Below are 14,560 nucleotides of genomic sequence, written 5' to 3' on the forward strand. Positions count from 1 at the left end.
CAGGAATACAATTATAGTTACTCACCAAAGCAGTTGTGTCCCATCTATTAGCATGGGCAGAATGGGACAGAATTTGCAAAAGCTTTAATGGGCACTTCAATTTCCATTCTACTGCCATGCTGGGAGCCACAATTGCTCCAAACAAATGCCTATCTCTTCTGGGCATCTGTTCCTTTTGACTACATTTGCAGTTAAGAGTTAATTGATGTTACTTTAGCTAATGTGTTATAGTAATTTGATTCAATGAAGTACTTTTGTGTTTGTGTCTAAAACTAGAGAATGTTATTAGCATCACTAGCACATCCTGTCACACTTATCTTTGACTACTTTTAACTGCTATGATCCTAGATTAAAAAAATGATTTAATATCAAAATAGCAGATTTACTGTCAAGCCCATGAATCGAGATGCTAATATATATAAAATTTGGTGTCATTTCTTTATTGACTTGAATAATTCACTTGAATATTCACTTAAGAATTAACTCTTTAAAGTTTTAAAATGCAGATAAATTTTCACACTGTTTATATGTCCTTCATGGACTACCAATATATAAATATTTTTTAAAACTCTGTATCACGCTCATAGATCCTCTTTCCTTTTCTCTTATGCTTCCAGTAACACTTACTCAGAAGATGATGCAGCCAATACGTTATCAGAACTAGTTAAAATATTGGAAAATATTGTGATCACAGTAGAACCCAAAGATTCATTGATTTCTTCATCATTCACAAGTTTTTTTAGTTTTTGGATCACATCATTGACTTTGTCTGAAGTCAACTGCTGTCCTTCTCCTGTAAGATTCAGTAGCTGATTGGCTATATCAGCAGCATTTTCTGAAAGCACACAAAGAAAACAATATATGACAGTTAATCCCAGAAAAATTTCCTTTCCAATTATAGCAGATTCCTTACTAAATACAAGAAAATCTGGTGTCCCCCCAAAAATACAGTATAGATGGGTTTTGATTCTGGTCTAGTGTGGGCGGCATGTTAGTGTGGTTTAACCAAAACCAAAAATCAGAATCTGGTAGCACTTTTTAAGACTGAAAAGGTGAAGGGTTAAAGGTCCCCTGTGCAAGCACTGAGTCATGTCTGACCCTTTGGGGGGGATGCCGCTTACGCGATGTATTCTTGGCAGACTATATAACACATTTTATTATACAGCACACGTTTTCATGAGAAACCAGAACAATTGAAGTTTTCACCTAATCAGCAAAGATTTAGGTATATTTAAATTCATACAAATAAGTTAGGGATGTGCACACTGTTTCAACTCCAAATGTTTTGACATTGAAGCAGCTTGGTTCCAATTTGGAAACAAAATAAACATTCCAAGAATTCAATTCAATTCAAAATTGGGTTATTTTGGGAGCTTTTGCTTAGGTTGCCTTTTTCAAACATTTTCCATTCAAGTCAACAGAGCAACAGGGGCTAGTTATGCTATGCTGTTACTGGTTTAGCCTGGGTAGGTGATGGAGGAGTCAAGTGTTGAAGAAACAGTAGTTAAGCACGGGCCATACCATTGTGTGGGTTTGGATTGGTCTGTTCAACATCAGGGTATGTATGCACTCAGTGCATATTTTGTGTTCTGCTGCAGTAGAGTTTTCAAACTGCCTTTAGAAATGTTAAGGTTGGAGATTCTATATTGCTTTGGATTGTAGGTCAATGTAATCTGCTTTTTGTTCTGTGTTGTTTAGCTGTTTCAGACTCAGTGCTCGGTGTGTTTGTTGCTTTCATACTTTGAGTTTTGGAATTCATTTGTTCAGCCTATTAGTTAGAGAGCAAGTATTTTGCTGTTGTTGTTGTTGCTGCTTTTGTGTTGTGCAATAAAGTTCTGTTTATTGCTTATGGGGCTCCTGCTTCTTCCTGTTGCTTCCAGGAGAGGAAATGGAGTACCTCCTGCTGCTATGTACGTGGTAGCTCAAACAGTTGATGAGAGAGATTAGCTCATCTGGGTTAATATGCTGGATGAATGACTCAAAGGTTTTATATAACAAATTTAAAGACACTCTTTGTTGGAAGGTGAGGGGAAAAGAGGCTATTCTGATTTGATTGCTACTTCAGTTATCTAAGTAGAGCTACGCTTTGGGAGAGATTCTTTAACTTTAAAGCAATTTTTCTGCATTCTGGGAGTCTAGTAACAGTCAGCAGGGACTGCCACCCAAACTACTCATTTGGTGCTGGGGTGAAAAACAATGGAGTGAGTTTGGGCCAAGTTTCCATTTTTTCCTATGGCTAACTGCTAAAAATATTTTGAGTTTTCTTCAGAAAGAATAAAGAACCCTCAACCTGATAGAATATTTTGAGTAGAGTTTACTATTTATGCTTTAAAAAACACATGCTCTATTTTGTGTATATGCCTAAAATAAATGTGGATCATGCTTTTAAAATCTAACAAAACTGCATAGTTCTTCAGTAAAGCATATATGAGTTTTATATCAGCAACCAATATCTATAACGACCGGACTGGAACCTCTAGGCAAGGCTTGGCTCTGGAGGCTAAGCTGGGCTAGACTGGAAAGTCTAGGCAAAGCTGAGATCGGGAAGCAAGGCTGGACTGGACTGGAGGGTCTAGGCAAGGCTGAGAGCTGGAAGCACGGCTCGACTGGACTGGAGAATCTAGGCAAGGCTTGAATCTGGGAGCACACCTGGATCACACTGGGGCAATGCGACGAGGCTTAAAGCTGGATGCGAGACTGTGCTCAGCAGGGACGGTAAGGAGAGGCTCGACTGGAGTGGCTTGTGCAGGAGACGAGTCTGTGATGGCAGAAGGCACTGGTGCTGGTTCCATGCTGGCTACAGGCAAGGCTTCTGACGCTGTAAGGACGCTTCCATTAGTGCTATGAGCTTGAAGGATTGGTTGTCTCCGGCAGCTTGCTCCTCGTACACCTGCCTTTTAAGTGATCCCTTCCATGCCTTTTCTCCCCTGCAGCCAATCTGGCTGCCTTCTGATTTGCACACTTCTCTGCTCTCCTGTCTTGAGAGCTGACTGGAGGATTCAAATCCCCCTCCGGAGTTTGTCCAATCCACGTCTGCAAATTCTGATGCTCTGCTGAGTCACTTCCCGGTTTAGATTCTCTAAGTCCCTCCTGATAAATTTCGTTTTCCCCTTTTGACTCCAGATAGGTTCAGTTTTCGGAGTCAGAAGCGGGCTCAAACCTCACACAGAAGAGGAACAAGCTATACTGGATAAGATTGAAATTGATTTGAATGTGGATATAAACATGACCATGTACAAGAATGATATGGAAAAAGATGTTATACTAGATATACAAATGAAACTGGTTGATATATTAATATGTAAAAGGGACATACAAATATCAAACCAGAAGAGTGATTTGGATACCTTCTTTTTACTGGATTTACAAAAGAGATCTCTTAAAGTTTTGAAGGATTTTCTGAGAAGGGACAGAGAAAAAATGAAAAGAAATCAAATTTTAGGATATTATTTGAAGGGATTAAAAACTAAGATTGTTAAAAGTACAGGGAAGGAATATAGAGTTGGCTTATTTGATCAAGGTTAAAGCAGGTATGAAGTTATCTCTGGTAATCCTTAATACACTTTTGCTGACTAGGAATGAATGACGAGGCTTTAAGATTTTGTCTATAGTTAAGAGGTGAGATATGGGAAGAAGACAGCATTTGCTGTATTTTAAGAGATGGTGATAAGTTACTAAAATTGTTTATACTTGTCATGATTACGGGGGAAGTTCCTTCTTGATATATTTTCATTTTTCCCTCGTTTTTCTCTATTTATTTATTTATTCTTTTTTCTTTTGTGTACTATTTTTTCTTTTTACCCTTATATTTTTTGTAGTTTGTATTAGTTTGTATTTTTTACAATTGTGATCTTTAATAAAATTATTATTAAAAAAAGGAAATATTTCAAATTTTTCTAGATGGAACAGATACTCAAAACACTTGCCTGTGCAGTTTCTAAGATCAGGAGTACCCCAGTATGATGTGTAATTATCCAGGCTTAGAAAGCTAAGGAAAAATGGAACAGAAAATGTAATTAGCAATCAATATATGGAAGGTTCTTATGAAATCGCATAGTCCTTTCGTACCATTTTAAATCCTTTGTATCCTTTACTTCTTCACTTTTAAAAACCTATATTCTGTCACTCTTTAATTACATCTGTAGTATACATCTTTGTCTCACCACTAAGCATCTCATGATCTTTGAGCTGTTACCATGTTCTTGATGCAATCTGGGTAGGGTTGCCAGGGCAGACTGTGGTGTCAGTCTCTCTCGGTCCAGTTTCTCTCCAGGAGTAATTTTGAGGGTATTCTTGAGCCTCACAATTTTCTACAGCAGCAAATGAAAAACAGTCAACTGGAAAAACAGTAGCTTCCTAATAAAAATTGGTTCAGTTAGGCTAGTCTGAATAAATCACATTTAATTTTATACCAGGTTATTTTTACGTACAAATGCCTATTTGCCTTATTTATGAAACAAAATGTACATCACTGAATACAAATGTACTTTTCATTAGAGACAGAAGTCTAGAATCTGGGAGAAATTAATGCCTATGTATTTTTGAAAGCATTTTAAACTGATTTATAGTCCGACAGTTGTAATGAATCAGGAATGTGTTGATATGAGTTGAGACCAAATTACAGTATTCTGAATGTCCTTATATCTGGATGGGTGGTTTGCAGTGCAGTATTCAAAATTCACAATTGCTCAGTTCTGATGTCTTATTTCTCCTTTAAGCTTGGACATTGCTCATGGAATGCTCCATTTCCAGTCAAACTAAAACTGATCTGGCTTTGCCTGAATTGCACCACTGTTTTGCAGTACTACTCCAGAGTACAGAGCTCTTCTCAGGCATAAACAGTCTCCACTCATTCTTCTAATTTGTGAAGAAACAAGTGCAAATGGCTTGAAGAAGCCTCAGTTTTCTCATTATTTCATTTCTGCTAAACCATTTATTTCCAGCAAGCTGCTAAGCTAAAAGTGCACTGGAAGAAAAAATGTTTAACATCAGGGAACTGCATGCTTTGAAAATAATTTGGAAGAAGTGTTTTGGATCTCATGCCAGTACATTAATCCTCTGATATTCATTAAGCATTAAAGGTGTATGTCTTCAATATGATTCTTAAAATAATGGCACCTGTTTTCAGACTCACACAGAAACCTGAAAAATGACATCTGTGAATGAATCAACAGCAGAAAGGCGCTATGCTTGTGGTTGTGCAAGGTCTGAAGCACTTCTTCTGGACCATTTTCAAACTATGAACAGAACTAGTAAACCTATTAATTTTGATTTCTCCTATGTTGCAACTGACTTCACTACTTTAATGTCTTCTGCCTACTTGGTTAATTTAGAATAGTTAGTCCCTTAAAGCATAGTATATTATATAAAACTACAAACGGAAACAGCATTTTTTAAATACAATATTGGTTAAAACATACTGTTCTTATGCACTGATAATGATGATAATGACAATAATAATATTTACAAAGCACAGAACGATTAGAGTACAGCAGACAGAAATTCTGTCCTTACCAACTGAATGAACCTTCACTTCATGGAGTCTCAAGTTGTCTGTGATATTACTGCTTAGGAGTTTCCTCTGAATTGTTTGTTCTTCTAAACTTACATTGTTGGTAGAATTGTAAGCTAAAAGTGCACGGACCTCAAAACTGCAAAAGAATTACTGAATCAGAATAAAGTCCAGTAAGACATTTAAGTATGATCACAGTATTTTTAATATAATCCACAAAATTCATTAATTAATCAATCCTATTAATGAACTCACCAACATGCAAGAGCTAAAAAAAATGGTCAATTTGCATATGTCATGTTTGAACATCCTGTTTTATTCTTATGAGTTTTTTTCTATGATATCGTAACTAATGATGAAAAGTCTTTCCAAAGGAAGTCATTTAATATGGAAGAAAAGGAAGAGCCTAAAAATCATATGGAGTTCAGATGTTCCATTGAATTAAGCTGAACATAACATAAATACCTAGTTTAGTTTACTCAAATAACCTTAAGTGTGTCTTGGTCTCATGTATTCCCCTTACCCCTTCTTCCCAGGGATTACATGGAGACCACAAAGAAGACTTGAAATTTCTACTTCCTCTTTTAAAACCTAGACAAACTATCTTAACTAGGATCAGTGGAACAACTAATATTAATTGGGGTCAATGAAAACCAACAAACCATAGTTTATTGCTTGTTTTAGTGATCAGATAAAATAGTCAATACCAAAGCATATAAAAGTATTATGTAATTTTGCACCATAAAACAGAGCTATTGATTTCATTGCACAAAAACACTAGTTATTCCATTTAGCTTCATATGTTTTTAAAATGCAGTTTTAGGAAATTGTTCTTCAGTAGACTGTTAAATGTGACAGATGGTTCTGTTTGATTGGATTTGCTGTTAATTGGTTATAAGAATGGCCACTGTATTATGAGTGTGCAGCAAGCGCATATTTTTTGAGCTGGTAAATGACATCAAAGGCAACAAAGCTATTTGCAAAGTAAAATGGGGAATTCACACACAGAAAAAAGGGAGCCTTTTGTAATACATCTCTTACCCATGTGACCTAGTCTTGGTCATATGGCTACACCTAGGATCTGTACGATCTTTCAGGGGAAAGCAGCAGCAGCAGCAGCAGCAGGAACAGAAATGTGTGGCATTACTGTGACGTCAAAAATGGCATGGCATCAGTTACTGATTGCAAATGTTGAGATTAAAAAGGAAAAAAAGAATCCAGTGCAAGCTGTGATCATTTTAAAAATTATTCTCTCTGAACTCTGCTTTCTAATAGATGTCGTTTAATTGGGAACCAGAACTACTGAGATGGGAAAATTAGACACGTCATTACAGTAACAACTGAGAAAACACTGCATTTATTAAAAAGTTAACAATATATTGACAATGTGTTGTCACTTTACTGTTGTCCAGAGATCTTTTTACGCTGCTCCAGGTGCAAAAACACCATGTGGTTCAGGAGCTAGCAAACATACACCTGCCACTGGTGTATGATTAATGCATTCTGAGCATTAAGCGCTTTTGATCATTTTAATGGTAATTACTAAGTGATGTAAGATGAACAAGCCACTCATCAAGGTATTCCAGAGTTTAATACTCTATGACAGCTCTTCTATAACTCTAGTTTGAGTACTTTGAGTTGAGTACTCTAGTTTTGAGTCTTTGAGAAAACAAACAATTTTCAAACTGTTTTCAGCGGGGTAACTTGGATTTTTGCAGGGAAAAATGAAGTCTTGTGGCAGATTCATATTACTGTAGTTACTTATTCTCATTCCCCAGAAGCATGTGGTCTTATGATGGAGTTTATGTTTCTGCTTACATGCCGGCTCCATGAAGAATTTGATGCCTGCTGGCTGTATGGTGCTGATGTATATGTTTACAACAATGTTTAGGAAGCATCCAGTAGGTCCCTTATAAAATTCATGCATCAATTGACATCTTTCATAAATGGAGCTCCTGGATGCTTCCTGAACTTTGTTTCTAGCTTTCTCAGCAAGTGAGTGCTCAGAGAAGAAATCACGACATAGGCTCTTCCCATTAAGCAGATAATCGAAGAGTAGCTTGAAATGAAATCTTGGGAAATAAGTCTCATGTTACTACCATTACTTGACAGATGTAAGTCCATGCAATTATATTAGCATTTGATAAATATAACAGAACTATTTAAATTATTTCAGAGTATTTCTAACAAGAATTTCTTACAATTTTACCTTTGATGACCAGTGTTTCTCTTTTCTCTTGATCCATTTTTCACTGAACTTGGTTGAATACTATAACAAGAAAATATATATTTTTTAGAAAAGTGTCTTCTGCAAAAGATAGTATATTTTCTTTGTATTCTATCAAGTACTTACCTTATACTGACCACACATACAGTATAATTCCAATTCTCCATGGTGTGAATTAACTGGAAAATATGAAAACAATGCAAATGTTAAAATGCATAAAATTGCTTCAATTTTTAATTTTTCCATTTTGCTATTGTATGAAAACTCTCTCAGAGTTTACTTTTATATAATCATTATTACCATCACTGCCACACCAATCATACTGTTCCCTTTCATGTTTTTATGCGAAGTGCAGAAAAAGAGTAAGAAATAGTAAGCCAAAGAAATTATAGAGGTTTTCTTTCGGTAGGGTGGGTGGGGAAAAGCTAGGGGAAGCAAATAGCTATTGTAAAATCTGCCCTTGCTTTTACTACACCCATAAACTACTTCATACATTTTCTTTTGTTCTTTATCATATTTCCTATTTGTCTTTGTTGAGTTGAGAAAAAAATTGTCTTTATAAAGTAAGGCACAGAACAACATGCTAGGGAAATCCAGCAAAGTTAACTGCAGAAAATCAAGAATTCTAAACGACATGGCAGTATGCCTTGGTGAAAATGTTCACTATCTAATGTATACCTTCACTACCAATATAAAGCTCTAAATTTACCTTAGATGTATAAGACACATGAGAAATGAAGCTGGATCTAGATAACATAATAATGGAAGTGATTTATTATTCCTTAAAAGTTGTGACAGAAATATAAATATGAGAAGAAAATCTGCATGCAGAAGACTTAGCTGGGTCTTACTCAATTGATGTCTCAATGGCGCTGTTGGAGAATTTATAACCTTCAAACATTACTAATCCAGATTCCATTTGTCCTTAACAACTGGCAATCCTTTAAAAACACTTTTTAACAGTGAAATACAAAAAACTATATCACCACCACCACCACCACAAAGGTTGTGATTATACAGTGAAAGAAAACCTATATTCACCACTATATAGATAGTGGTGAATAAAGTAAACTAAATATGACAAAAGAATGAGCTAGGTTGGTCTATTGGTTAAGGCAGCAGGCTAGAAACCAGGAGACTGTGAGTTCTAGTCCTGCCTGAGGCAGGAACCCAGCTGGGTGTCTCTGGGCCAGTCACTTTCTCTCAGCCCTAGGAAGGAGGCAAGAGCAAACTACTTCCAAAAATGTTGCTGAGAAAATTGTTCAGGCAGTTGCCAGCAGTCAAAGGGACACACAAATGTGACAAAAAAAAAGAGCTAATGGGAAAAAGATCCATACAATAGCTACGGATAACAATATAAAATTAATTTAAGCTTATCATTAAAATCCAGACCATACAGAAATATATTCCATTTTTAGAACATAGAGACTTTGAAAAAATACATAATAAATATATTGTGGATCCATTACTTAAAATTAGGAAAGTAAGCTTCTTTCTAATTATGTAAGCTTTCTAATTATGTAAAATTATTCATTTTCCTGTGCCCCAGGCTCCATAGCATCAAATCTCTTCATGAGATAACAAATCCCATATTTTAGGAATATAAGTGAAAATCACATATAAAATTTCTTCCTAAAATTTAATTGACATATGTTCTGATTTGAAATCAAAATGAACCTTATAGCTGGATAAGACCAGATCGTATGAGTTAAAGAATCTTCCAATTTCTTACACAGCCAACATAAAAAATCTAACGTCCATACTTTTTTAAACATTCTTTGAGAGGTCCAATAAACATGAAATATTCTCTGATGAATTAATTTCATTTTAAAATCATAATAAATAAAATTCAGGTTTCTTAAGATCTGGACCCATAGACTCTCCAAAATTGGATATTCCAATTCTTCATTCCACAGTTCAGATATATAACTAATACTAACTTTCCTTTTACTTTTAAATTCCTTATAACATTGAATTGTTGGTTTCAGTTCAGGTGCTGCATCTCTTAAGAATCTTAAAACTGCAAGTAACTCAGAGGCTGCTAGAGCATCAGGGCAATACTCTAATTCATGTTTCAATTCTACATATTGTCAAGACAATATTATAGCTAAATTATATGCAACAGATAACCTCTCAAAGTCTTTAACGCAACCATTAGAAATTAACTGATCTAAAGTGCTAATCTCTTGTATAGTCCAAGCATTATAGTAAAACATGCTTCCAAGGTCCTACTAGATGGCAAGATTTCAGGGATGGGACCTGCAGTGTGCCTACTCTCTCTGATCTGGTAAGACAGGCTGATACTCTCAGGGAGAGGTGGATAATGTCTTCATTATCAATGTTAAGGCTGATTGTTGTACCTCGTCATTAGTTTGATCTTCTTTATAATTAATTTTAGCCCCATTTTTTTCACTGTGCTCCTTGACTTTAATTACTAGAGCTTCCAGATTATTTATATTTTCAGATATCAGAGTAGTGCCATCAACATAGTGCAAGGTATTGATGTTTCTTCCTCCAGTTTTAAAACCACACTCATCTTCTTGCAATCCAGTTTATTTCTTCCAGCCAAAAATCATTGTAATCTAAGTTTATGAATTTTACAACTGAATTTTAGTGACATGATAGCTGAAAAAGGAGGCTTCAGGGGATTCATATGCAGCCCACCCTGGTGTAAATGAACACATGCTTACAATTGTGGTGGCTCAACCAAGATTATGGTTGTCTCTAATGTGTCTCACATGTCCAGTGGACATACTCCAAGATTACAATCAATCAACTATACATTTTAAAAGATCAAAATAAAAAGCAGTATTTCAGATATACAGTATGTAAGTTTGAACAAATAATCTAGAAATTACCAATTCTGAATCATACTTTTTAAAATTAAAGATCACACTTTTAAATTAACATTTTAAAAAGTATGTCTTTAAAACAACATCTTCAAAAGAACACTTAAAACGTATATAGAATGGTTTGCAAAGTAGCCTAACTTACCCATTCACTAATTATATTCTGAATATTTGGTTCTGCATCTTCTTTCACTTTGTAGACAGTAAGGTCAATTCTGTAGTATAATCTACCTAGGCATTACGAAAACAACGTAAATGTCAGAGTTATGGCTCTTATTTATTATAATCTGTAAAATTCTCACCAAGAAATAGCATCAAGCATGTGATAAAGCCCCAGTGCTGCTAATGTTTTTAAAACTGGCTTTAGGTTTTTAATAATAATAATAATAGTTGTCACCTGATTTAATTTCACTTTTTAAAAAATGCATGTGTACCTTGATTTTTCATAATAGACAAACATACAGAAATGCCACTATTTTACAACAGGTAATTAGCTTTTATTATTGTAAATATCTATTTTTTGTTCTAGCAAGGCTAATGATTTTAAAATATCTGATCATTATTTGACAATATTTTATTAATGTCTACCCAGTCTTTTGAGCAATATTCTACTGATTTTTCTCAGGAGAAATTAGGGGTATGCAGAGAACAGCTAATTTGCTTTGAAGGCAAGATCAGAAGCTCCAGAAACAATCTAATCCGCATTGAGTTGCTCCAGTGATAACCTGATCTAATTTGGTTCTGCAGATCTGAAATGGGATGTGGAAAACTTTGGAAAACCCTACAATGGGAAAAGCAAAATTGGCAATAACCTTTCTTGTTTTTTCAGTATAATGAGATGATGTTTTCAAGAAAACCACACTATTATGAAGGGATTGTGTTCAATTTTATAGAAACCAGCATGAATGTTTTTGAGCTAAACTCCTTTAAAACTCTTTTTTAAAATGTGCTTAAGCGTCTTGATATGCAATTTCTTACAGTAATAGCTACTACGGCGAAGAATATTTTTTTTTCAAGCATAAAGGTTAAAGGTTTATTAATCTATATCATGCTGGCTGGGGAATTCTGGGAGTTGAAATCCACACGTCTTAAAGTTGCCATGGTTGAGAAACACTGATCTTCCTGATCTAGCGAAAGTCATTGATGGGGGTTGAGGCAGAAGGACAAGAGACTACTTCTCAACTATCTTATAAAATAAATCAATTGTTAAGTTACTGAGCTGGCTGACACACAACTGCTCAGATAAGAATCTGAAAAAAAGGGAAAATAGAACAAGGAATGAAGAATGAAAGTTAACATCAGTTCTGCATAGAATTCAAGCTGTAGCCAAATCCAATGCATATCCAAAATAGAAAGATCATAGTTAGACTTTAAAGTGTGAGCCAACAACAGACAACTTCCTGAGGTCTTCTTATGACTGTAACCATGGACTACAGTATATACACACAGATAAGCCAAGAATTTTAGGTGCCAAAACGCACCCCAAAAATTGTGTACAGCTTATCCGTGGATGGGCTTATCCATGAATATATACTGTATGGTAATACTTTTTAAAAGTACCTGTATATCCCGTATATACTTGTGGATAAGGCCATCCGTGGATAAGCCCTTGAATTTTTAACAAAAATACCATGAAAAATGTGGGTTGGCTTATCCTGTGAGTATACTTCTTTGATAGGACTATTCCAAATAAAGTGCTCAGTGGCTCAAACTGGAAATATTTTGATATTAGTATAGACATCTTCTTCAGCAAAGGATCGTTACCTTGTCGTGGTGCTGGAGCTTGAGCACCTCAATGATGCCATGAGCTAAACCGTGAAGGGCCACCCAAGACGGGAAGGTCATGACAGAGAGGTCAGACTAAATGAGATCCCTGGGGAAGGTAACGGCAACCCACCCCAGTATTCTTGCCGTGAAAACTCAATGGATCAGTACAACCAGAGATATGTCGGTATACCATCGGAAGATGAGACCCCCAGGTCGGAAGATGGTCAAAATGCTACTGGGGAGGAACAGAGGATGAGTTCAACTAGCCCCAGACGTGATGACGCAGCTAGCTCAAAGCTGAAAGGACAGCTAGCGGCCAACGGTGCTGGTGGTGAACGGCGAATCCGATGTTCTAAGGATCAACACACCATTGGAACCTGGAATGTAAGATCTATGAGCCAGGGCAAACTGGATGTGGCTATTGGTGAGATGTCAAGATTAAAGATAGACATTCTGGGCGTCAGTGAACTGAAATGGACTGGAATGGGCCACTTCACATCAAATGACCACCAGATCTACTACTGTGGACAAGAAGACCACAGAAGAAATGGAGTAGCCTTCATAATCCATAAAGCACTAAAGCAGTGCTTGGATACAATCCAAAAAATGATAGAATGATCTCAATTCAAATTCAGGGCAAGCCATCTAAGATCACAGTGATCCAAATATACGCCCCAACCACAGATGCTGAAGAAGCTTAAGTAGATCAGTTCTATGAGGATCTGCAGCACCTACTGGACGACACGCCTAAAAGAGCTGTTATTTTCATCACAGGAGACTGGAATGCTAAGGTGGGCAGTCAAATGACACCTGGAATTACAGGTAAGTATGGCCTGGGAGAACAAAACGAAGCAGGACATAGGCTGATAGAATTTTGCCAAGACAACTCACTCTGCATAACAAACACTCTCTTCCAACAACCTAAGAGACGGCTTTATACACGGACTTCACCAGATGGACAACACCGAAATCAGATTGACTACATCCTTTGCAGCCAAAGGTGGCGGACATCTATACAGTCGGTAAAAACAAGACCTGGAGCTGACTGTAGTTCAGATCACGAACTTCTTATTGCACAATTTAGGATCAGATTAAAGAGATTAGGGAAGACCCCACAGATCAGCTAGTTATGAGCTCACTAATATTCCTAAGGAATATGCAGTGGAGGTGAAGAATAGATTTAAGGGACTGGACTTAGTAGATAGGGTCCCGGAAGAACTATGGACAGAAGTTCGCAACATTGTTCAGGAGGCGGCAACAAAATACATCCCAAAGAAAGAGAAAACCAAGAAGGCAAAATGGCTGTCTGCTGAGACACTAGAAGTAGCCCAAGAAAGAAGGAAAGCAAAAGGCAACAGTGATAGGGGGAGATATGCCCAATTAAATGCAAAATTCCAGAGGTTAGCCAGAAGAGATAAGGAATTATTTTTAAACAAGCAATGCGTGGAAATGGAAGAAGACAATAGAATAGGAAGGACAAGAGATCTCTTCCAGAAAATTAGAAACATCGGAGGTAAATTCCAGGCAAAAATGGGTATGATCAAAAACAAAGATGGCAAGGACCTAACAGAAGAAGAAGAGATCAAGAAAAGGTGGCAAGAATATACAGAAGACCTGTATAGGAAGGATAACAATATCGGGGATAGCTTTGATAGTGTGGTCAGTGAGCTAGAGCCAGAGATCCTGAAGAGTGAGGTTGAATGGGCCTTAAGAAGCATTGCTAATAACAAGGCAGCAGGAGACGACGGCATCCCAGCTGAACTGTTCAAAATCTTGCAAGATGATGCTGTCAAGGTAATGCATGCTTTATGCCAGCAAATTTGGCCATCAGATTGGAAAAAATCAACTTATATCCCCATACCAAAAAAGGGAAACACTAAAGAATGTTCAAACTATTGAACAGTGGCACTCATTTCACTTGCCAGTAAGGTAATGCTCAAGATCCTGCAAGGTAGACTTCAGCAATTCATGGAGTGAGAATTGCCAGATGTACAAGCTGGGTTTAGAAAAGGCAGAGGAACTAGGGACCAAATTGCCAATATCCACTGGATAATGGAAAAAGCCAGGGAGTTTCAGAAAAACATCTATTTCTGTTTTATTGACTATTCTAAAGCCTTTGACTGCGTGGACCATAACAAATTGTGGCAAGTTCTTAGCGGTATGGGGATACCAAGTCATCTTGTATGCCTCCTGAAGAATCTGAAT

At 36.5% G+C, this 14,560-nt stretch overlaps 1 protein-coding gene across 1 annotated transcript in view; it reads right to left on the bottom strand.

The window, feature by feature from the left end:
- The window catches only part of ADGRG6 (adhesion G protein-coupled receptor G6), a 112,055-nt gene that overhangs the window by 32,219 nt on the left and 65,276 nt on the right, over positions 1-14,560 (bottom strand). The window contains exons 8-14 of the mRNA XM_063294338.1: positions 10,734-10,819; positions 7,866-7,918; positions 7,722-7,781; positions 5,515-5,651; positions 4,196-4,310; positions 3,927-3,988; positions 628-835 (exon numbers count right to left, since the gene is read on the bottom strand). Coding sequence (XP_063150408.1) covers positions 628-835; positions 3,927-3,988; positions 4,196-4,310; positions 5,515-5,651; positions 7,722-7,781; positions 7,866-7,918; positions 10,734-10,819 — 721 coding nt within the window. The remainder of the gene's footprint in view (positions 1-627; positions 836-3,926; positions 3,989-4,195; positions 4,311-5,514; positions 5,652-7,721; positions 7,782-7,865; positions 7,919-10,733; positions 10,820-14,560) is intronic.

Source organism: Candoia aspera, chromosome 1 (assembly GCF_035149785.1).
Source record: "Candoia aspera isolate rCanAsp1 chromosome 1, rCanAsp1.hap2, whole genome shotgun sequence".
NCBI classification, from domain to species: domain Eukaryota; kingdom Metazoa; phylum Chordata; class Lepidosauria; order Squamata; family Boidae; genus Candoia; species Candoia aspera.